A 22167-nucleotide genomic window follows, 5' to 3' on the forward strand; every position below is an offset into this window, starting at 1 on the left:
TGCGTATCAGACATCTATGATTTACGGTATAAATGCTGTTACTTTTTTTACTTCTGCTTTCTGGAAAGCAAAAGTATTCTTAGATGCAGGAGGAAGAGTGTGCCAAGGGCTGCCAGTGTAACTAGCCCTTAGGTTGTGGCTGCTTCGTCTCCCCTGTGACAATGACGTGTCCGAGGTCAGGAGAGCATCTGCAGCAGAGAAGAGGCACAGACAGCACCCGAGCCAGCTGTTTGCATGAGAAAAATGGATGTAAACAGTAACAAGAAAGGGGCCAGGAGCAGGCCTTGAGTCAGTTAATAAGCAGGTGGTAAATCCAAAGGAAAATGTAAAATAATTCGGTTTTATCTGTATTTCAATCTGAGCAATTTACGTGGCGGGCCTCCAGTTCTCAAAGGGCTCTGCAAAGCTTTGATAAAAGGAGAAACAGTGAAAGAGCAGCTGTTTGCCTTACCTGAAGCTTCTGCATCGCTGGACAAGATGATTTCAGCATTCCTGAGCTTTTTACAAACTCTCTGCTGAATGTGAGGAGCAATCCAAGCGGGCGCACGCTTCCCAGCTGCTGCAGAAAAGCCACAGGGGACAGGAGAGCCACTTCCACCCAACTGAAATTCAAGAATAATGTTCCAGCTCCGGCCATTTATTTATTATTTAAATACTGAAGTTGTTCCTCCTTTTCAACCCGGCACCAGCAGCATGAGCAGGGATGCTACCAAGGAATTTGGAAACGGTTCTTTACAATTGTAATGCTTTTTTTTTTTCATTTTGCATTAAAGGCTGAGTCACTACCTGCTTAAAGAGAGGAAGTGCAGTTACTTCATGTTTCCTTTCTGAAACATGATAGATTAGTGCATGAACTGGCATTTCCATAATATCCTGTTCACAGAATTCCTTAGGTGTGAGAGCCTGTGCATAACTTTCTTTTTCAAAGAAACACTTCTGTGTGGCTGCAGACACCATGGAAGCCTCAGCATTTAAAGCAGAATCTGGTTTCCATAAAGAAAATCAGATTGTCTGTACCTACCAAACCTTTGTGCAGCCATTCAGGCAGGTTTGTTGCAGTTGGTGCCATTCCCTGGGTGTTGTTGCTTAGATCTTTATTCCAGTTAAAGAGGTAAAATTGCTGTCTTTGCCTTTAAAGGGCTTTGCTCAGAAGTGTAAGTTGGAGAGGTTTCTGGTGCCTGCTGCTTGCAATAAACAGTGCCCATCCCTACCTCGGATGCTGACTCCTTGCACAAATTACATCACCCTTGGCTTTTTGTGTTTGTAAATGGAATTTATGTTTAAGGTACCTGAGCATACAGGGCTGTTGTAAAAATTAATTAGGTAATGGTTTTAATGTGCTTTGAAGATGAAAAACGCTGCAGTATGTTAGACGATAATTAGTCTCTGGAGGCTTTCTCCCTGCTGTGTGGGTTGGGGGTTGGTTTTGACTCTCATGCTGATGCTGCCACATGTGCAATTGGTGGCTCTCTGGCTGCAGAGTACCCAAGTACCACCGGTGTCTCACTCAGCTGAAAGTAAAATGTGTTTCAGGTGATGTTACCTTCCCAGGTGACACAGCCCAATGGTTTGGAGCAGCCCCAGGTGCCATCACTTCCATGCTTTCTGCAGACCATTCCCTTTTCCTTGCTGTTAACTGCATCAAGGTGGATTAATACTGTAGATCCTGAGCTCTTCCCTGGAAGGACACGGCTTGAGGTGAGTAAAAATGTGACCCTATTAAGGATTGGTGATTGTGCTTAAGTTCTCTGAACTTCTAGGAGTTCAAAACTTTGCAGGCAGAACATGAGTATGAATAGTTATAACTCTTTAAGCATAAACAGAGACCACAACAAACATCAAAGTGACCAGAAGAATTCGGCCCCAGATGGGCTTCTATTCTATATAATGCTAGATGGATGAAGATAAGAAGTTTTGGTGTTTATTTAATTGAAGCTCAAGTTATGCCATTGTATTTAATCAGTATTCATTTGGCAAAACTAAAGGGCATTCTTTAATTAGAGTACTTTTATCTAATGCTCTTTGTTAAGATGGAAACTAATCAAAAAAGAAAGTTTCCAGCCTTTCTGTTTTTTTTTTTCCCCTAAAGGAAGTGCTCCATAAAGGTGGGTAGGATTTGATTGTTTTCTGTATGTGAGGTATCTGAAGAAGCCTGGACCCAACACTGCTGGGCTGCGCTGCCCTAGGGGCACACGTGGAGGAAGGAGCCTCAAAATCTCCAACCCAAATCTCCCCACAAATCCTTGATGCACCAGTCTGTAGGATTTCTGCTGCTCTGGGGCCACAGCAAAGGGGGGGCTGTGCCTAACAAGGGCCCTGGGACTAGGGCAGAGGCTTGAACTCCCAAGGGACAGGGGACAGGACGAGAGGGAATGGCCTCAAGCTCCACCAGGGGAGGTTCAGGCTGAACACTAGGAAAAAATTTTTCACAGAAAGGGTCATTGGGCACTGGAACAGGCTGCCCAGGGAGGGGGTTGAGTCACCTTCCCTGGAGGGGTTTAAGGCACGGGTGGACGAGGTGCTGAGGGACATGGGTTAGTGATTGATGGGAATGGTTGGACTTGATGATCCAGTGAGTCTCTTCCAACCTGGTGATTCTATGATTCTATGATTTCCAATCATGCCTGTAGGTGAAGGCGTGAATGCAAAGGTTCTTGCACGGGCACAATACCTACTCTGGTAAACTGAGCTTTCCACTTAGTTCTCTGCTTTGAGACCCTTTTCCTTTTTCTGGATGAGGACACAGTCTCCTGATTGCAGTTTTCCAAGTAAAAACGTTGAGTCCATGCTGTCATTACAGAGCAGCACAGCCATGCCTGACACCCCTGAAGCTCCTCGGCTGCACAAAACCAACTCAGACAAGGAATTTCAAACCCTGCTCCATCAAACAGTCGTGCTCCTCTGCAGGAATCCCAGCAGTTATTCCTTGGTTGAGCGCAGGGAGCCGCACGGCTTCCTTCTGAGCACACACGTGGTGTCTCCGCTGCAGGGCTCCAGATGCTCAGTGACACCTCTGGGTTTCATCCAGCTCAGCCTTTCTCAGCGACCTGGAGGAGGCATTCAGGGTAACGAGTACGATGAATTGCGTTTGGGATAATTAAGATCTCGGTGGTTTTGATTGTATCCTGCTTCTCAGCAAAAGGTCGATCATGGACTAAGGTGAAGGACCCGTCCAAAGGATGATCTCCAGGGGGAATAACTCCATGGGAAACATCACACGCGGATGAGCCACCGAGGTAGGGAACCAACACACGTAAATGATGGGAATTCAGCATTGGTATTCAGGGCAGCGTTTTCAAGGTTTTAATTACATTTTGGGTAATGCAATAAAATACCGTTGACCTTCTGGATGCAGGCAGGAACGGATGGATCCTGGCAGCTCCCACCCAGCTGTAAATCTCTGGACCCTTGGGCCATATTTCCAACCCTTTTCCTCGGCTCCTGGTGAGGCCGTGCTGGGATGCAGAGAGAGGGGTTGGTGTCCCTGGGGTTGGGGGGGCTCTGCAGAGATATGGGGGTCCCTGGGACCAGAGGGGTCCTGAGGGGATGTGGGGGATCCCAGGATTGGGGGGGGGGGGGGTCTTGTGGGTATGTGGTGAAGGAGGGATGCTCTGGGATTGAGGGGGTCCCATAGGGATGTGGGGTGGGAAAGGGGGAGTTCCCAGGACTGGGGGGATCCCATGGGGGATGCTGAGGTAGGGAGGGGTCCTGGGATCGAGGGGGTCCCGTAGAGATGCAGGGGGGAGTTCCCAGGTTTGGGGGGGGGGGGGGGGGGTCCCAGGGGGATGCGGTGGGGAGGAGTGGTCCTGGGATTGAGGGGGAATGTAGAGTGGGAAGGGGGAGTTCCCAGGATTGGGGGGGGGGGGGGGGGTGTCCCATAGGGAAGCAGGGGTTGTTCCTGGGATTAGGGGGTCCTGTAGGGATGCAGGGGATGTTCCCAGGATTGGGGGGAGCCCCATAGGGATGCAGGGGTTGTTCCTGGGATTAGGGGGTCCTGTAGGGATGCAGGGGATGTTCCCAGGATTGGGGGGAGCCCCATAGGGATGCAAGGGTTGTTCCTGGGATTAGGGGGTCCTGTAGGGATGCAGGGAGTGTTCCCAGGATTGGGAGGGTCCTGTAGGGATGCAGGGAGTGTTCCCAGGATTGGGAGGGTCCTGTAGGGATGCAGGGAGTGTTCCCAGGATTGCGGGGGTCCTGTAGGGATGCAGGGGATGTTCCCAGGATTGGGGGGAGCCCCATAGGGATGCAAGGGTTGTTCCCGGGATTAGGGGGCCCTGTAGGGATGCAGGGGATGTTCCCAGGATTGGGGGGTCCTGTAGGGATGCAGGGGGGTCTTCCCTGGATTCGGGGGGAACACCCCGGCATCGGGGGGGAGGGGTCCCCGAGCCCCGCATTTCCCCGGAGCAGCCGCTGCCCCCCCAGGGTGTAAAACGGGAAGGGGAGGACGAGCAGCGAGAGGAAGAGGAGGGGTTTTGCTGCACCTGGGGGTGCGCGTCACTCCTCTCCGGGCTCTGGGGTGCTGGGGTTTGTGTTTATTGCGGCTTCGTGGCTGCGCGGAAAAGGGTGAGAAAGCGCTGCTGGCAGGGGGCTCAGAGGAGGGGGGAAAGGGAGGAATCGGAGCGCCAAGGGGGGTCCGAACCCCCGGCTGCGGGCAGGGAGCGGGGGGACCCGGGGAATGGGGCTGAGGGGGTGATGGGGGCTCTGTGAGAGGGATCGGAGGTCTGGCTAGAGGTGCTGTGGAGCTCGGGCAGGGGAGTGGGGCTTTGGGAGCTCGGCTGAAGGAGCAGGAGGCTCAGCCGGGGGGAGCAGGGATGCTGAGGGGATTTGGGGTGCTGGGAAGCTCGGTTGGGGGGAGCAGGGATGCTGGGGGGCTCGGCTGGGGGGGGTTGGCGTGCTGGGAGGCTTGGCTAGGGCCATTTGGGATGCTGGGGGGCTCGGCTGCGGGGAGCAGGGATGCTGGGGAGCTTGGTTGGGGGGAGCAGGGATGCTGGGGGGCTTGGCCGGGGGGGGATTTGGGGTGCTGAGGGGCTCGGCTGGGGGGAGCAAGGATGCTGGGGGGTTCAGCTGGGGGTAGCAGCCTGGCCTGGCTCGGATTTGCGATATTCCGGTGCCCTGCGGTTCAACACCGATGAGTTTGGGGGAAAGGTTCTGCAGCTGCTGCGTTTCACAGAGCTCCGCAGCCCGAAATGCTTCCCAGGTGGCCAAGAAGGCCAAGGGCATCTTGGCTTGGATCAGAAACGGCGTGACCAGCAGGACCAGGGAGGTTATCCTCCCTCTGTACTCGGCACTGGGGAGACCGCTCCTTGAATACTGTGTTCAGTTCTGGGCCCCTCACCACAAGAAGGATGTTGAGGCTCTGGAGTGAGTCCAGAGAAGAGCAACGAAGCTGGTGAGGGGGCTGGAGAACAGGCCTGATGAGGAACGGCTGAGAGAGCTGGGGGTGTTTAGGCTGGAGAAGAGGAAGCTGAGGGGAGACCTCATTGCTCTCTCCAACTACCTGAAAGGAGGTTGTGGAGAGGAGGGAGCTGGGCTCTTCTCCCAAGTGACAGGGGACAGGACGAGAGGGAACGGCCTCAAGCTCCACCAGGGGAGGTTCAGGCTGGACATTAGGAAAAAATTTTTCACAGAAAGGGTCATTGGGCACTGGCAGAGGCTGCCCAGGGAGGGGGTTGAGTCCCCTTCCCTGGAGGTGTTTAAGGCACGGGTGGATGAGGTGCTGAGGGGCATGGTTTAGTGTTTGATAGGAATGGTTGGACTCGATGATCCGGTGGGTCTCTTCCAACCTGGTTATTCTGTGATTCTGTGTTTCCCTTGGGATTCAAATAAGGAGGAAAATCCAGCCCATTTTTAAAAATGCATAAATAAAGCATTCAGCTTAAATAATTTAAGAACAGCGAGAGGCACATCAGAGTTTCTCTTAAGTATCGTTTAGGCTATTGTCTTTTTCCAGCAAGACCAATAATCTTTTTTTTTACCTCTCTGCAGGTGTTTCTCACTGATAAATTATTTTTTTTCCTTAAGCTCCAGCTCATTTAGCTGCCACTCACACCCCTACACCCCATTTAGGTTTTTTTTAGCTTAAAAAACAAGAGGAACAGGGCAAGCAGCACTAAATCACATCAGTTGACCCCTAAAGACTATTGGCAGGCTGCTGTCTGGGAATACGAGGGAAGTTCTAACTGTCCTCTGATCATTATTCCCCCCTGTAAGAAGCACTAGCATCTCCCGTATGGAATTGTAGCATAAAAACAGTAATTTCCTGGAGATTGCTTTGATCGAGATGCCCATGAGTCATTGTGTTTCAGTCTCTTCTGTCCATTCAAGATCACGGGGAGGTGGCTAAATTGTTAGGGACTAATGTAGGTTGAGAGAATTTTCATTTTGACTAGTATTATTCAAAGAAATATCTTGGCAGATTATTTTTTTTGTCGAGCCTAAGTGTTTATCTTCCGGGTCTCGAGTTTCTTGGAGAATCAGGTTGTTTTTTTCCTAAGTAAAATTTTTCACTGTTGGAATGATAATTCTTCAGCATTCTTATTTGTGTGTTATGTAGCTTCATCAGCTTACATGGAGATGGCAGGTGTAATATCAAGAAATTAATTAACATGCTTAAAATGGCACTTCCTCTAACCTAGGTGAGGTAAATTGAAGTGTGGAAATGTTCGGTTGAAGTGTGGAAATATTACTGGTTTGTTGTTGGGTTTTGGGGTTTTTTTTTCAATAACTGGATAGAAAATAATTAAAGAAGCAGTAACTGGTGTTAGTGATTGAATCTGATTGAATAGCTTTGCCAGCTTTCTGTATTTCATTAAAACAAAGATCTGTGGCTCGGGGAAGGGGCTGCTGCTTTAATGCAGCCGTGTCACGTTCAGCAAGGACCTCGATGACGATTCTCCTCTCGGAATTGCTCTGGAAATCTGCTCCTGAAAGCAGAACGTGGAAGCCCAAGCCCTTAACAGGGAAGCTGTGGGCAGAGGGGAGAAGCGTGCTATTTTTTGACCTGTAAGCAATAGCTGCTGCTCTTTGTTATTTTTAAAACACGCTGCTGTCACTCTGAAGCATTTCTTGTTTGAAAATATCCAGAGTTGTGTTTGTTTTTGCTGCAGGAATTGTTTATCAATATAGGTTGATGTTTATGCATCTTCTTTTTTTTTTTTTTTTTTTAATCAGAGGAGTCTTGTTTCCATTTTTGAAGTAGATTCAGTGGGACTTTTTTGGAAGCATTCTGAGCTCTAGCTGGGATCTCTTCCAAGGCTTCACTTGCAGCCGTGTCCCCCGCAGGTCCCTGGGCTGCGAAGCCTGTTGGGGGTCAGTGCCCCACAGAGGACCCTGGCCTCAGCAAGGAAAGCCTTGAGCCATGGTTTTCCTTGCTTGCAGACACCTTTCCCTTCCTCTCTTTCCTCCTATGCTTGGGGAAATGCTGGTTCTAATTAGAGCAGTTTGTGAATTTGAAGTTCCTCAAGCTCAGCTCATAGCAGTGGTGCTGACATCTGAGCATCCTCTTGTGTTTCTTTAGTCGGATGATGTCTGCATCATCTGCACAGAAAATAAACGGTACCAGCAAATAACCTCGGTAAGACTAATTTTGGAGTTTTTAGAAGGCTAAAAATTTATTACAGTGCTGGACACATGAAGTATAATTCCATCAATCATGCGTAACGAAACGAGAGCTGGTTACAGAATATATTTCCCATATTTATGCATATGAGACTTCTCAAAATCTCACATTTTCTTACTTCCCAGAACTAATTTTAATATTATTAACTTCACAATGGCCAAATCTCTACTAATTTGTACCAGTTCTGAAGTACAACGCTTCCCTTATCTATCGGACCATGCGTTCCTCAGATAAATAGGAACTATAACAAATGGAAAAGATTACAGAAGAAGATGCAGCATATAGCATCTGTGCAGCACATATAATACCTGACACAAGGAGTTACCATTTCTAGAGGGAACACTGAAAAACATGCTGTTTGAAAAATATGCAGTCAGCTTTCAGAAAATGCAGTTACTTAGATGAAGCTCGAAAACTGATTCTGGTCAAACCAGAATATTCCACTTTTGCAGTAGTATATACTTCTTGCATCTTGTACTCCAAAAATAGGTTTCCATATTATAATAGAGCTGGAGGAGGAAGCTTGAGCCATGTGTCGTCTCACAGATAAGGGAGAAACTAGGTCCTGCTGCAGAGCTGCTCTGAATATGCAGTCACCAAAGCCATCAGTCCGCTCTTTGAATAAACATCGGGAGCTGTAAAATCTGGAATGTGGATAAATTCTTAAAATCTGACCCTTTGAGAAATGTTGGAGTTGTTCAGCTGTGGCTGTTGGTGTTGTTGCAGTGGGAGTTGGGGTGCTGGAAGGCGTGGTGGCGTGAAGACCTGTGCTTGTTCTCGCGCTGTCTCTGCAGAGCACATCATAGATCTTTTTCAACTTCACAGGCAAGGAGATGGAGAGAGATGCAAACTGATCGGTGACTCCAAACCTTAGGCAGCAAGGTTCTGGCAAAACTGGGAATAGAAACCTGGTAGTTCCCCAAGCTGCTGACCTTCGCTAGGTACGTCCTGGTGGATCGGGATGCTCCCTCCTGGAAGAGCATTTTGTATTCTATTTTAATTCTTCTATTTCATAAAGGTTCTATTCAGCACTACTGTGCTGTGCAGCTGACTTAGTGAAAAGGTGAAAAATAATGGAAAGGAAAGTAAGTTGGATCTGCTCCAGAGTGGAAAGGGGTTACTCACAGTAAATCAAACAGTTTGCCTGAGGGGAGATGGCTTTTGGTTTTGGATGCATGGGTCTGGCTGGCTGCCCTGAGCCCATGTGATGGACACTGAAATTGTGCTCTGAGATAAATAGTTTGTTGGTAATGTGTGTGTGTAGCAACATGAAAATAAGCCCAGGTTAGCCCAAGTCTTGTGAGCTTCCATAGAGCTGGTGCTGCTGTTGGGTGGATGCTCAGACAGCATCTCCAGGCCTCTCTGGACTGAATGCTGTAACTACCTGGCTTTTGCTTTTTAAATTATTTTGTCATCTCGTATGGATTTGGTTTGGTTTTTTTTTTTCTTTCTAACAAGCTAGTCTTGAAAAATGGCACCAGCAACTCCAAGAGAAGCAGGAGTATGGAGACAAACCAAAGCTCTCCTATTCAAGAACTGTCTTATTAAGTGTAGGACAAAAAAAAGCAGCGTTCAGGTAAGTGAAGAGCTTGTTTACTGCTGTTTTTGTGCCTGCAGTTACTCTGCATTTGAGTGGCTCTTGAGTTAGACACAGTGCTCAGTTTTATTATAATCTTTCTGAAGCTTCAAGGTCTGCTTTGCATTGTAGTTTAAAATAGGCTTTTTCAGAAGGTATTTTGTGATCCTTTGGTTGAAAGTGTATCTTAATGTGTCAGGTGTTATCCAGAAATTATCTTTATAATATTGCAATCTTTGTCCACTTTTTAAAACGTTTGTGCCCAAAACTGACCTGTGTAGTGGCATTGGACCTCTCCAAAAGACTTTTTTCTTTTCCAACAGTTTAATCCCATGCATAGTTGATGTGTGTGGTACTTTAAGATGAATTTTGAGGTGAGGAAGAGACAGTGCAATGCTTGATTAGACTTGTTTAACACTTCATGTTTTGTATTTCACTGCTTTCCAAATAGCATAAGCTTGCTGATATTTGAAGCATGTAGAATTATCCCTTTGTACCACAGAATAGCTTCTTAGGCTACCAGTGCTTGCAGTTAAAATCCTGCTTTGGTGCCAGAGAAGGATTTGGCTTTAAAATTACCATTTCATGGAAAACACGCAGGGGAGTTTACAGTCAAGTAATCAAACTCACAGTCCCTTCTGTAAGCTTCATGTAACTAAGATTAAACTTTTTGAAATTCTTGTTTCTACGACTGCTCTTTGAAGTTTTCATAATTCTTTCTTTTACAGGAGGTCCTTTTCCCACTCTTCTTCTTGTTTTGGCTGATTTTGATGAGCATGATGCATCCACACAGGAAATATGATGAGGTCGCCAACATCAACCTTGGCACTCTGGATACCTCCATGCTGGTGAATTTTGTCATCGGGTACACACCGCCAACCCGAATGGCGCGAGAAATCATGAAGAAAGTGGCTTTCGATAACTTTGAAGATGGTATTCAGAACCTAAGCATTTTATTTTTCCAGCTTATCTCATACTGTGGCTTGTGTTGGAAGAGGGAGCTCACTTGCTGCTGAGGCTAGGAAAGAAGCATTTCTTTTCCATTGCAGATAGAGAACAGACTGTGAGCGTGGTTTTTTTTTTTTCGCACGTGTTCTGGCACTGCTGTCTCAGAGTGATTCGCATTCTCCTGCTGCAGCCACAAGCGTTATGTGGCTGCAGGAGGGGTTTGGGGAGGACCCAAATGCAAAGTACAGAAGGCCTCTGAAGCTCTAGGGGTAATTAGAATCGCAGAATCACCAGGTTGGAAAAGACCCACCGGATCATCGAGTCCAACCATTCCTATCAAACACTAACCCATGTCCCTTGGCGCCTTGTCCACCCGTCGCTTAAACCCCTCCAGGGAAGGTGACTCAACCCCCTCCCTGGGCAGCCTCTGCCACTGCCCAATGACCCTTTCCGTGAAAAATTTTTTCCTAATGTCCATCCTAAACCTCCCCTGGTGGAGCTTGAGGCCATTCCCTCTCGTCCTGTCCCCTGTCCCTTGGGAGAAGAGCCCAGCTCCCTCCTCTCCACAACCTCCTTTCAGGTAGTTGTAGAGACAGGTTAACACCTGTCCTGCGACATTCTGGGGCAAAGGCAGGAGATAATGCTGTCCTGTAGATATTTTAGGTTGGGTTTTGTATCCTGTTGTCACTATCAAACCAATGTTTTTAAATTCTGCTGTGCTGGTACTTAAATCACTGTCATAATTTCTTGTATCTCACAGGCCTCATCACAGAGGAGTATTTAAGCGAGGAGGAGCTGCAAGAGGCTAGTGCTTTTAAACCCTCAAACTTTGTGGGTGTCGTGTTCAATGATGCCATGTCCTACCAGCTGAGGTTTCCCGATTTGGTCGCTGTGGTCACTTACATGGAATCGAGAGGTAAATGGGCACGTTTTTGGATGAAAAATCATGCCCCCCTCTTTCTTTTTTTTGGCCTGATGTTGCATATATTGGGATTTGGAAGTTTTTTCCACCTGCACCATCATTACATTAGGGGTAGGACAGCTGTAACTCCAGCTTTTTGCATTTTAAAATGCCTTGCTTTGTTTTGCAGCCAGTTGCTCCAACCTGCGGAAAGGGTGTGAATCAGTAACGTACTGGAGCTCAGGCTTTACAGCTTTGCAAGCCTGTATTGATGCTGCAATTATACAGGTAAATCTGAAAAAATAACATAATGAAAACCAGGAGGTTCAAATCCATGGGCTGCCTGGGCTCTGAGTGATTTTGTGATGTTTTCTTATTGATTGTGTAAAATGCCGTATCAAAAATAAGCTTGAATCCTATGAGAAGACACAATGTGATTTGCCATATTTTGTACGGAAGAGCTCTTGTCCAGTTGAACAATGCAGACATTTGTCTTGATTTGTGTCCAAATGAGCCTGAACCATACATCACAGCAGTTGTCAAAACACAAAGGTTTGACAGTGCTCCCCCCAAAATGCTATTTAAGGTGCTGTAGCAAAAAGGGATGAAGAATTTGCATTACTGTTTTGGAGTCAGTATTTATCAGCAGTGCCCTTTCCCTGTTTCTCTCCCATCGTGCTGCTCATGGTGAGAGCAAGTCTTATCTTTTTAGTTGACAGCACTTGCAAAGTGGTTAATTTTACCTCCAGGTGTTCAGATGTTCTCCAGTGTCCGTGCTTTTGGGATTTGAGGACAATGGGGTTTTAGGGTGTCCTGATCTCTCCCTGTCAGTGGGGATGGAGACTGGGTTGAGCCCCGTGCTGGCCCACAGGATGGAGCTTTAAAACCAGGAGCAATGCAAAAATAACTCTTCCTTCTCTTCCTTCCAGCTGAAAACTAACCACTCTGTTTGGGAACAACTGGAACTGACAAGAGCAGTGGTTATGGGAGAGGCTGCAGTGGTGGAAATAGATAATTTTCCTCGTGCAATCATTTTAATTTACCTAGTGATCGCTTTCTCACCATTTGGGTATTACTTGGCAATTCATATTGTGGCGGAAAAGGAGAGGAAGTTGAAGGAATTCTTAAAAATATTGGGACTGCATGACACTGCCTTCTGGTACGTGAGTGTTTGGTACAACTTGTTCTTTATAAAAGAAATATAAAATATATCAAGAAATACAGTGCTTTTTAGGAAATCTCCTTTATCCTATCAATTTTTAATTGCTTTCAATCTGATTAACTGAAAACAGCCGCCAAGTGAGACACACTGTGGAACCCAACATAGAGATACTTGGCAGTATCACGAAAGAGGGATATTTTCATAAGTAAATACCAGAGTAATGCTGCTGCATTTATGTATGTAAAGTTATGCCAGACTCAGAGGAATTACATGTGATGATGCGCAAGATCTTTATATAGTTTGTTTTTATTGGGTTTAAATATCTTTTGGCTCAATACCTCCTTTTCTGGAGGCTCAACAGGTCACCTCCAGTTTCTCTTCAGAGCTTATCAGCAATTTCCCCAGCACGTAATTAAATGATTCTTAACTCTATAATTTTAATGTGACAGAGCAATCCAAGCAACAAGTTTTAATTTATTTCCTTACCGTGATGGAAATTGTCCAATGCAGTATAAAGCTGGGTGGTTTTTTTTCCAAATTGGAGGATGTACTAACTTGAAATCATTGATAGTTGCAGAGATAAAAACAGGTTTAGCTTTGCCCTTTGCCACAGCGGCCAAGAGCATTTTAGCATCTCTCTCTGCTGCACAGTAACAGTCAGGTGGGGTTGTCTGTGTTGGTTTTTTTTTCTGGTTGCTTTTGTTTTATTCCTGCACCCAAGCTCTTTTCTGGACATCAGTTCTGTCTGTTTGTGGTACATCGTTAGTATCAACTCTTATTTAGTTGAGTCTTGCACCCACAGCATGAGTCTTCTGTCCCCACTCACCCCTTGCACATCAGCGTTGAGCATCTGTGCTCTGGAGAAGAGGGTTTTACTTTTCCCAGTGTGAAATGGGAGCTATCTGTAAAACAACGCTGGTGATGCAGCTTTAATCGGCCACTGAATACAACTCAAACTTGTTTGTGAGGAACATATGTCCTTTTTTACTACCTGTACACAAACCATCTCCATTCCTGAGGGCAGAATTGCTACAGACTTGTAGCTCTGTTTTGAGAAAGAAAAGGGTTTCGTTACGCTGCCCAGCTACTGGAATGAATAGTGTGTTAAATTTTAAATAGAATTACGTTAATTATTGAAACCTACAGCTCAATTACCCCCTTTTGTTTATGCCAGGGAACTAATTATGCAAGTTAAAAAAAAAAAAAGTCATGAATCATCTCATTGTTTATCTTTTTGATGCCATGGGGATTGGTGCGTGTGTGCTCTCCTGCTTAGAACAATTACAGGAATGCTTACAAGAGCTCTTTTTATCTGGAGGCTCTTGTTTTGTTGCAAGCCTGTCCTTCGGTGCAGCTGTCTGGAATATTAAAGAATGGTGGGTTTAGCTATTTTTGTGTATGAATCCTTCAGTCTGGGGTTTCATTGACTGGTTTCCGCTCTTGTTGCCCCTGTTTTGCTCCTAGGCTTTCTTGGGTGCTGCTCTACATGAGCCTGATTTTTGTCATGTCCATTCTTATGGCGGTGATCGCGACGGCCTCTTCCCTCTTTCCTCAGAGCAGTGCGTTTGTGATATTTCTCCTTTTTTTTCTGTATGGCATCTCTTCAGTAAGTATTCTTGGTTTTGTTCAATTCAACCATCCAATCTCTGGTTTGTTTTTCTACCATCATATGGTTTTATCCTCTCTACTAAAGCACTTGGAGCAAACGTAGCTTCTGTAAGACCAGGCAGTGGTGGGTATCCTACCCGACTCTGCTTTGGGGTGTTGTACAGCTCACACTGTCACAATGAGAAATATCTTTCCTTACTGAAATATCCGAGTAGATAATCATTTGTCTTTGAACTGAAAACACCATTTTGAAGTCCAAAGCCATGCCCTCTTATAAACATTTACTATATAGAGTGATGTTAAAACCTTAATTAAGGGTCGGAGAATTAATTTATACAGCAAATTGCTTGCCTGAGTTTGTAAACAACCAATGCAGAAATAGTTAGCTGTTTACTGTCCATCATTTACAGAAGATTTACTAAGCAGGGGGTGTGTGAATGTTCAGCCATATGGCTCCTTATTTGTCTTTATATGATTTTTTTTCCCTGTGCTGTGTCACCTGGCAGCTCTGGGAAATCTGTCCCTCCCGGTGATCTGTTTCTGTGTGCAGTGTGGGATGTGGATGAATGCTGTAGTGACTCTACTAGGGAAATCATATGATTATCAGAGGCAAAATGGAAATTATGGTTGTTTTACTTCAGGTTTTCTATAACCTTATTATTTTTTTAATATAGTACCTTCTTATATTTTTCTAATCTGTCCCTAGGTTTTCTTTGCGCTTATGCTGACGCCTTTATTTAAGAAGTCCAAGCACGTAGGTATAGTGGAGTTCTTGGCAACGCTGACTTTTGGTTTTGTGGGCCTTAATATTGTCCTGCTGGAAGATTTCCCCAAGTCCTTTGTGTGGATTTTCAGCCCCTTGTGTCAGTGCAGCTTCTTGATTGGCATCGCGCAGGTAAATAACCTCTTTGCTCCTCGGATTGCAGACTCATCGCGTTCATTTGTCTTGCATCATTTTCGGATAGGTCTTGGTGCGGATACTCTTAAATATTTAATTTTTTTTAAATAAACTGTTGACAGTGGCAGAAAAATGCCTGTTTTATTTATTAACTTTGCATGGTAATTTAACATCAGGTAAAATGCAGTGCGCAATCAGCAACTGTTACTCTTTTTCTTTGTTGCTGTGATCTCCATCACTTTTTCTTTCCTGTTTTTTTTTTTTTCTTCCTGTTGCTGAGTTTTGCACAGAATCTGCTGAGTCTTTCCAGGCTGGTACAGTGCCGGTGTGTAACATCTTCCTTTCTCCCTGTGTTGGCAGGTCATGCATCTAGAAGATTATAAAGATGGTGCAACATTCTCGAATCTAAATGATGGTCCTTACCCACTTTTTATCTCTCTTATTTTATTGGTGCTGGATAGCATATTTTATCTGCTTGTAGCTGTCTACCTTGACCAGGTTATCCCAGGTATGTTTATGAGAAAAGTTGAACTAAACTGTGCTGGCATCACCAATTTATTCCTCAAGTACTGACCCTCCCCCCACTCCCCAAGGCTGACATGGCTGGTGCCATTTCTGACTTGACTTTAAGTGTGGAGAAAGAAGGTATTTTACACTATAACTTGGAATGCTTTTAGCTTAAATGTATGGAGTGCAGTGATTGGACAAGGTGGGAGGTGTCCCTGCCCATGGCTTTAAGGTCCCATCTAACCCAAACCATTCTATAATTCTATGTTTTTTCTATTCAAATGTTGCGATATGAGAAGGGGTATTGGCATGTTTGGAATTGATAGCCCTTAGGCACACCAGCTAAACGTAGTTTCCCTCTTTCTAGAGGAAAAGCTTACTTACTGGGTTAACTGGTGCCTCAGCCTTTGGAGTTTGCTCTTACAGGACTGAAAATTAACAGCTACTCTGCCTACTTCAGACCTTTCCCTGTGACGGCAGTAGTTGAATATGAAATGCAGAATAAAGTTGTTAATCTTGCGACTAATGCCTGGTTAAGCCCTTCAACTCCCTTTGCCTCTGATCTCTCTGTGTTTAAGTCACTGCTCTTTCAGCACTGGGGAATTCTTTGGCATAGGAAGAGATTTTCACATGCATTTAAATACTTAGCAAAACTGGAACCTGTTAACAGTGTTGATGGAAACCATGGTTTAAATGCAGGTGATAAATTTGGCTGATGAAATCCCTTCAGAATGGAGGTGAGGGTTGGCTCCTACACTTTTAGCAGGATAGCTTATGGCTTTTGTAGCTAAAACCCCAAACCTGAGGATTATCTGCAGCTGCTATTAAGAAATTATCTTTTTTCCCTTTACTGTCCAGGGGAGTTTGGACTACGCCGCGTGCCATTTTTCTTTATGAAGCCCTCGTTTTGGTCAAAGCGCAGAAAAAATTACAAGGAGTTGTATGAGAGCAATGTCAACGGCAGTTTAAGTTTCAGTGAGATAGTTGAACCTGTGCCTTCGGAATTTCAGGGGAAAGAAGCCATCAGGTACGATTCCCACCTTGTCCCACGTGCGGTTTAGCATACCTGGGTCACTGATGTTTAATGTGTACTTTGAAAATCACTCTTCTCTTTCCAGTCCATTGGATTCAAATAGCATATGGTATGCATTGCCCAGGGTCCTCTGCGCACACAGCGCAGCTAGTTTCTGTTTTCAGTGAAGCCCCATCGTCAATGACGTGGATGCTCTCCAAGGATAAATCACAGGGTTTGTTTGTTGATTGTGTTCCTTCTGTTGGAATCCTCTCAAAACTGGCTGGCTTTCCCTTCATTCGGTTTCACAGAGGCCACAAGAGGCATAAGTGGTTGCAGATGTTAGAACACCTGCTCTTCTGGGAGGGTTTAGTTTCTGATAACACGTGCTTGAAGAGCAAAAGCTGAATTCTAGGTTTGTGTGAAGGATATCAAGGTCTTAGTAGACCAGAGAAGAACTCAATGGTGGTTTTACCCACCTGCCATATATATAAGAAGGTAAAACAAAACTGAAATATAGGTGTCCATGCTTTCATCTTTCATGCTGTGTTTGGTGTCACCTGTTGTCTTGCGTCTGGACTGTCTTGTATTTTTTGATGTTTCTGAGATACTGTTTTCAGTATCTTCCTTTTAGCCCTGGTTTCCATCATTTTCTGGTTGCATAGCCTGATGTGAATTGAGGATCTCTGTGTCTTCACTCCTAGTTGGCTCTACTAGTCTCAAATAAATATTTGACCTTAGTGACCAGAACAAGTGTTATGTTGTGTGTGCCATCCATGTCTCTTTGGGCATCTGCCGTAGGCTGAAGAGTCCAGTTTTAACCCTGATGTTCACATGAGAACATTGTGGCCTTTTTTTGCATTATCCATCCACCCTGGACTCTTTACATGGCATCCCTCAACCAGCTTTCCATCATTTTTTAACTATCTTGTCACCTTTACACGTACAGACTTAGTTTTCTTTCACAGCCAGTGCTTCTCCCCACTGTTCATGTCTGTAATCCACTCCCCATCCTCATTTTCAGGCTTCCCATCATTCAGATGGTGCCTTAAGATAAACTGGTTGGGTCTTTGTCATTTTGAAAAAGAGTTTTTACCTTTCTTGGAGAGAAAGATACCTGCTTTCTTTGCTTAATTTTGATCGATAACTGTCAGTAGTCACATCTTTGGAGTCTTATTCTCTTAACACCTCTTTTCTGTATCGTGTCTCTTGAGTCTTCTGTCATATTGTGAAATTATTGGGGAGTAGCTGTGCCCTTTTCTAGCTTGGGAAACTTTACGACTTTGTTCTACAACGTGAAAGAAAGAAGGAATTCAAATAATTCAGCCTGTCATTATAGGAGACACCTTAGATGACCAGAAAAAGCTTTCTGATACCAGAGCAGAGATGGACTAAGTTCTGCGACAGGATGACTCTTAACTTGCCTCTATGGGTCTTCAGCGTTTCTAGTGTCTCTTTAGCATGGTCGTCTTGCTGTGCCTGTTGCCAAGTGTTGATCGTTCAAAATGACATGGAAAGAACTTAAAATAGTTTATAAACTGACATGTCTTCTTTCAGAATCAGCTGTGTTCAGAAAACATTCAGGAAAAAAGGGGAAACTGTGGAGGCTCTCAGAAGTAAGAACATTTTAGCTTTTTAGCTGCTTGTCAGATACAGAGGAGCACGAGATGAATTGTTGAGTGGTCTTTTCTGTTTCAGTTTGGGCTTTTTCGTTTCTTTTAGTGGGGTGGGACCCTGGAGCATGAATGCCAGATGCGCTTGTGTGTGTCTTCTCTCGTGGTAATCTTGTTTAAAATGGTACCCCAAAAAACGGAGCCCTTCCATCACTAAAGAAAGCTTGGTGACCGCGTCCCCGTTTACTCCTCCTCTGCCCTGTCATTAATAATATGATCTTCCTGCCCAATCTCCCTTATCTTTTCATCTTGTTTCCCTATGTGGCTTTTAAATACAGCCAGCGTGGGGACTGCTCCAGCCCCAGCAGTCCCACGCTGTGCTGGGCTGTGGAGGTAAGCATCCCTTCAAGCAGGGCATAAATGCATACCCCATATGTCAGTATTTGAATTTACCTCTGCAGTAGGAGCTAGCTCCGGCTGACACGAGCACATCACTAACATCTCCTCTTTCTCTTGCGCCTGCCTCGGGGACCAGATTTATCCTTTGACATCTATGAAGGTCAGATCACGGCTCTGCTTGGGCACAGTGGGACTGGGAAGACGACACTGATGAACATCCTTTGCGGGCTGTGCCCACCAACGGATGGTAAGGCTCTCTAGGGTTGGGTAGTGTTGAGTACCCCACTTCTACAAACCAAAGCTGCTCACCTTTATGGTTATTTCAGGATGCACCTGGGTAATGTCTGAAAAATCCCATTTTAGATTCATATCCACCTTACCTTGCTTTCTTGCTGTAAAAAAACCTCTCAGTTGATTGCTCCTGGCTTTATTTTGTTAAGGGTTTGTCTCTGTCTACGGGCACAAAGTCTCTGAAATCGATGAAATGCTTGAAGTGCGACAAATCGCAGGTGTGTGCCCCCAGTCTGACATACACTTTGATATATTAACTGTGGAAGAGAACCTCTCCATATTTGCTGCAATTAAAGGAATCCCACAGAATGATTTGATACAAGAGGTAAGTCAGCTGGGCACAGATACTACCTCATATGTTTGTTTTTATCTCATAGGGTAAAGTAGCCTTATATAGTACAGATATTTCCTTAAGACAAGTCTGCAGGGGAATATTACTTTACAATATAAGAGGCAAGGATGCAGAGTAAAGACATGTTTTTATATAGATAAACTGCTATATTTTACTAGGAAGCTAAAACACTCATGAAACATTTAAAGTCATAGCATTTGTGTTCAAGCGTAGACACCTTTTAATTTCTTCAGGTTTGCTGGAGCTTCAGACCGTGCTGTGGATGTGCAGGTTCGTTAGCAGCATGTGCAGTTCAGATAAAGAATACACTGTGAATTGGGAACAGTTAATTGGAATGGTAATTAACAATCATGTTAAAAAAAGAAAATTATACCATTGTTTAACAATAAATGTGTTTCTTATGTTTTAAAGGTGCAGAAGGTGTTGTTGGATTTAGATATGCAGCCTATCAGAGATAATCAAGCTAAAAAATTAAGTGGGGGCCAGAAAAGGCGGCTGTCAGTGGGAATAGCTGTTCTTGGGAACCCAAAGGTGAGTGGGATGGAGATGTTCCTGACTTGCTGTCACTAGTACACCTAAGGGTTGATGTCTCTTGTCAAAACTAATCCATATAATAGTATGTAAGATGCAGAAATTGTTACTATGAGCATCTGTCAGTCTTCTTTTAATTCATTTGTGGTTTAAACAATTGAAATAACTTCAGTAGCTCAGCCTTTATGCTTGACAGTACTAATGGCTTGGATAATGACAGGAGCTCTGGATTTGATCTCTTTGGGAAATAAATAGCATGATGAGCAGGGATGGAGCCGGTGAGTCCTTTTGTGTTACAGATCTATTGTTTCTGGCCCATAAGAGTATGTACATCAATGCCTGTCGCAACACAAAAGCTACAACCTTGCTGATAAGACAGCAAATTCTGTATTTAAAGGTGATGTGTATGACAGTTCACTGGGATTTTTAAAAGCATATGTGTATTTTAACCATCCTTAATAGGAGTGAAGCTGTAGCTAAATGTAATTGTATTAGTAACTTAATACCATAATCTGTTTTGTTCTATGTGATTTTTCCATTTGTCACAACAAGAGATGAATTTATTCAAAGTGTAATGGAGATAGCTGTCTCACTTACTCTAGGATGCTTCCTGTATGTTTTAGAGGATAACGAGGTGGCTTCCAACAAAAAGCCCAGTATTTGTGAGTCAAGTGGGATTTCCTGAGGTCAGTGCATTGCACGTGGACCTGGTTTTGCAAATATTTCTTGGTTTTGCACAAAGGTTTTACTGTTGGATGAGCCGACTGCGGGTATGGATCCCTGTTCACGGCACATTGTCTGGAACCTCCTGAAAAACAGGAAGGTGAATCGTGTGACTGTTTTCAGCACCCACTTCATGGATGAGGCAGATATCCTCGCTGGTGAGTCCTGTCCGGGTACCCAGTCCATGAGGGATAGTCACATTATAGAGGAAGAAGTGATGCTTCGCTAACCATGGAATACAACTTTATTTGAAATAAATAGTTGGGTTTGGAGCAAATTGACGCTCGTCTTACTCAAAGAGCCTTCTTGATTTTTGTTCCTAGATCGTAAAGCAGTGATTTCTCAAGGGATGTTAAAATGCCTTGGATCTTCTCTCTTTCTTAAAAGCAAATGGGGAATTGGCTACCGCTTGAGGTATTCTTTTTGTGTGATATCTGTTACATGGCATCGTCTGTATTTTTTTATTATTATCTGTTGAAATCTGTAAAATAGCACCCCCTGCCCCCTAAAAAGACCCTTTTATCATCTTCATACCGTTGTTATCTGTTGAAATCTGTAAAATAGCACCCCCTGCCCCCTAGAAAGATCCTTTTATCATCTTCATAATGAATGTTTGGTGCTCTGCGGGCTAGTAGTTCTGATGCACATGTAAGGAGAAAAGTAAGCTTTAAAAACTCAGTTTCTTGTGATGCGTTTTCTTAGTATGCACATCGATGCCTATTGCAACACGGAAGCTACAACCTCGCTGATAAGACAGCACATTCCTGCAGCCAGCCTGATCCAGGAGAACGACGAGCAGCTCGTGTACACCCTGCCACTCAAGGACATGGACAAATTTGCAGGTATTGATGTTTCTGTTGCGCTGGAGGGTTGAGTGGCTTTAGACAAGACATCCATCAAGTGTGACTATAACCTGCAGTTCTTGTTAAATTGCCACTGATGCGTTTGTGTTTTTATCCACATTCATTATTTGCTTATGATTTGTCTGATGATCAGTCAGTAAGGCCTTTCTCAGGCAGGTAAGGACCTTGTCTCCCCCTCCAAGGGGTCTGTGGTATGTTAAGAAGCATGTGGGTGCTCGAGAGCAAGTGCTAGGGAGATTTAGCAGGAGGGTTGAAGATCTCCTTTTGTCCAAGAATGCGCTTGTCCTGTGGGAGCAGGAGCATTTTAATGAGCAGGGTAGCCAGAGTGTTTTAAGTCCTGCAATAATCCTCGTTGTGCACTACTAAGAGCGTTGTATCACTGCCTTAAAATTCACTGGTGAGAGGGAGCGTGGAACAGATGTGTTGGTTTCACTAGATGGCAGCAATTATCTGGTCAGCCCTACAGCTCCTGTTCATCTCCCAGGAGGAAATGGAAGAAACAGCCTGTCCTTTACGCTATGTGGAAAGCCAAGAGAGAATCAATACTGATGTGAATGTGACTCATATTTCATAAATGCATTTTCCACATTGCATTTAACGCGTTAATAATTCATTAGCTTTACCTTAAGCGGCCACTGCATGTACTTTTGAAAAACAAACATCTTTATGCAAGATTGAATCAATTCCCCCAAACTATTTTAAGGACAAACTGAGGTTAGGAATGTGCCTTAGGTACTGGGGCAGAAGAAATCACAGAGATCTGATAAGCATGACTGCGTATGCAACTGCTGTTCCCATTTTACGCATTTGTGTTTCCGTTCAATGTGACTTTGGCTCTGAAGCTCCTCATTTTGTCAAATCCTTCACTTCATAGGACTGGCAAGAGCCCAATAGCATTTTTTCCGTCCTGAAGTGCTAATAAGTGTTCTCACTCTAAGTGTCATTTTGGTCTTCAAGCTATGCCTGCCCAGTTAAGCTGGATTTATAGGTCTGTTTGCATATATAAAAAATTACCCAGTTGTTTAATTTGTAAAATCTCTTTGTGCCTGGGCAGGGATCTGGGTAGGATGAGCTGTCCTGCAGTTCCTGTGTGTGATGTTTCGAGGAGAGGGCCAGGAGGCAGCCAGCCAGGAGGCAGCTCTGGGATCAGGAGCTTTAGGATGCT

At 44.7% G+C, this 22167-nt stretch overlaps 1 protein-coding gene across 1 annotated transcript in view; it reads left to right on the forward strand.

The window, feature by feature from the left end:
* Nucleotides 1–4514: 4514 nt before the first annotated feature.
* Nucleotides 4515–22167, forward strand: part of ABCA5 (ATP binding cassette subfamily A member 5) — a 34190-nt gene continuing 16537 nt past the window's right edge. The window contains exons 1-18 of the mRNA XM_069872421.1: nt 4515–4563; nt 8444–8559; nt 9077–9194; nt 9923–10127; nt 10903–11058; nt 11234–11331; nt 11973–12202; nt 13670–13811; nt 14520–14708; nt 15072–15219; nt 16077–16245; nt 17788–17846; nt 18379–18489; nt 18683–18858; nt 19297–19416; nt 20159–20297; nt 20463–20553; nt 20842–20981. Coding sequence (XP_069728522.1) covers nt 9090–9194; nt 9923–10127; nt 10903–11058; nt 11234–11331; nt 11973–12202; nt 13670–13811; nt 14520–14708; nt 15072–15219; nt 16077–16245; nt 17788–17846; nt 18379–18489; nt 18683–18858; nt 19297–19416; nt 20159–20297; nt 20463–20553; nt 20842–20981 — 2278 coding nt within the window. The 5' untranslated portion in view covers nt 4515–4563; nt 8444–8559; nt 9077–9089. The remainder of the gene's footprint in view (nt 4564–8443; nt 8560–9076; nt 9195–9922; nt 10128–10902; nt 11059–11233; nt 11332–11972; nt 12203–13669; nt 13812–14519; nt 14709–15071; nt 15220–16076; nt 16246–17787; nt 17847–18378; nt 18490–18682; nt 18859–19296; nt 19417–20158; nt 20298–20462; nt 20554–20841; nt 20982–22167) is intronic.

This window comes from Phaenicophaeus curvirostris, chromosome 19, assembly GCF_032191515.1.
Source record: "Phaenicophaeus curvirostris isolate KB17595 chromosome 19, BPBGC_Pcur_1.0, whole genome shotgun sequence".
Lineage (NCBI taxonomy): Eukaryota > Metazoa > Chordata > Aves > Cuculiformes > Cuculidae > Phaenicophaeus > Phaenicophaeus curvirostris.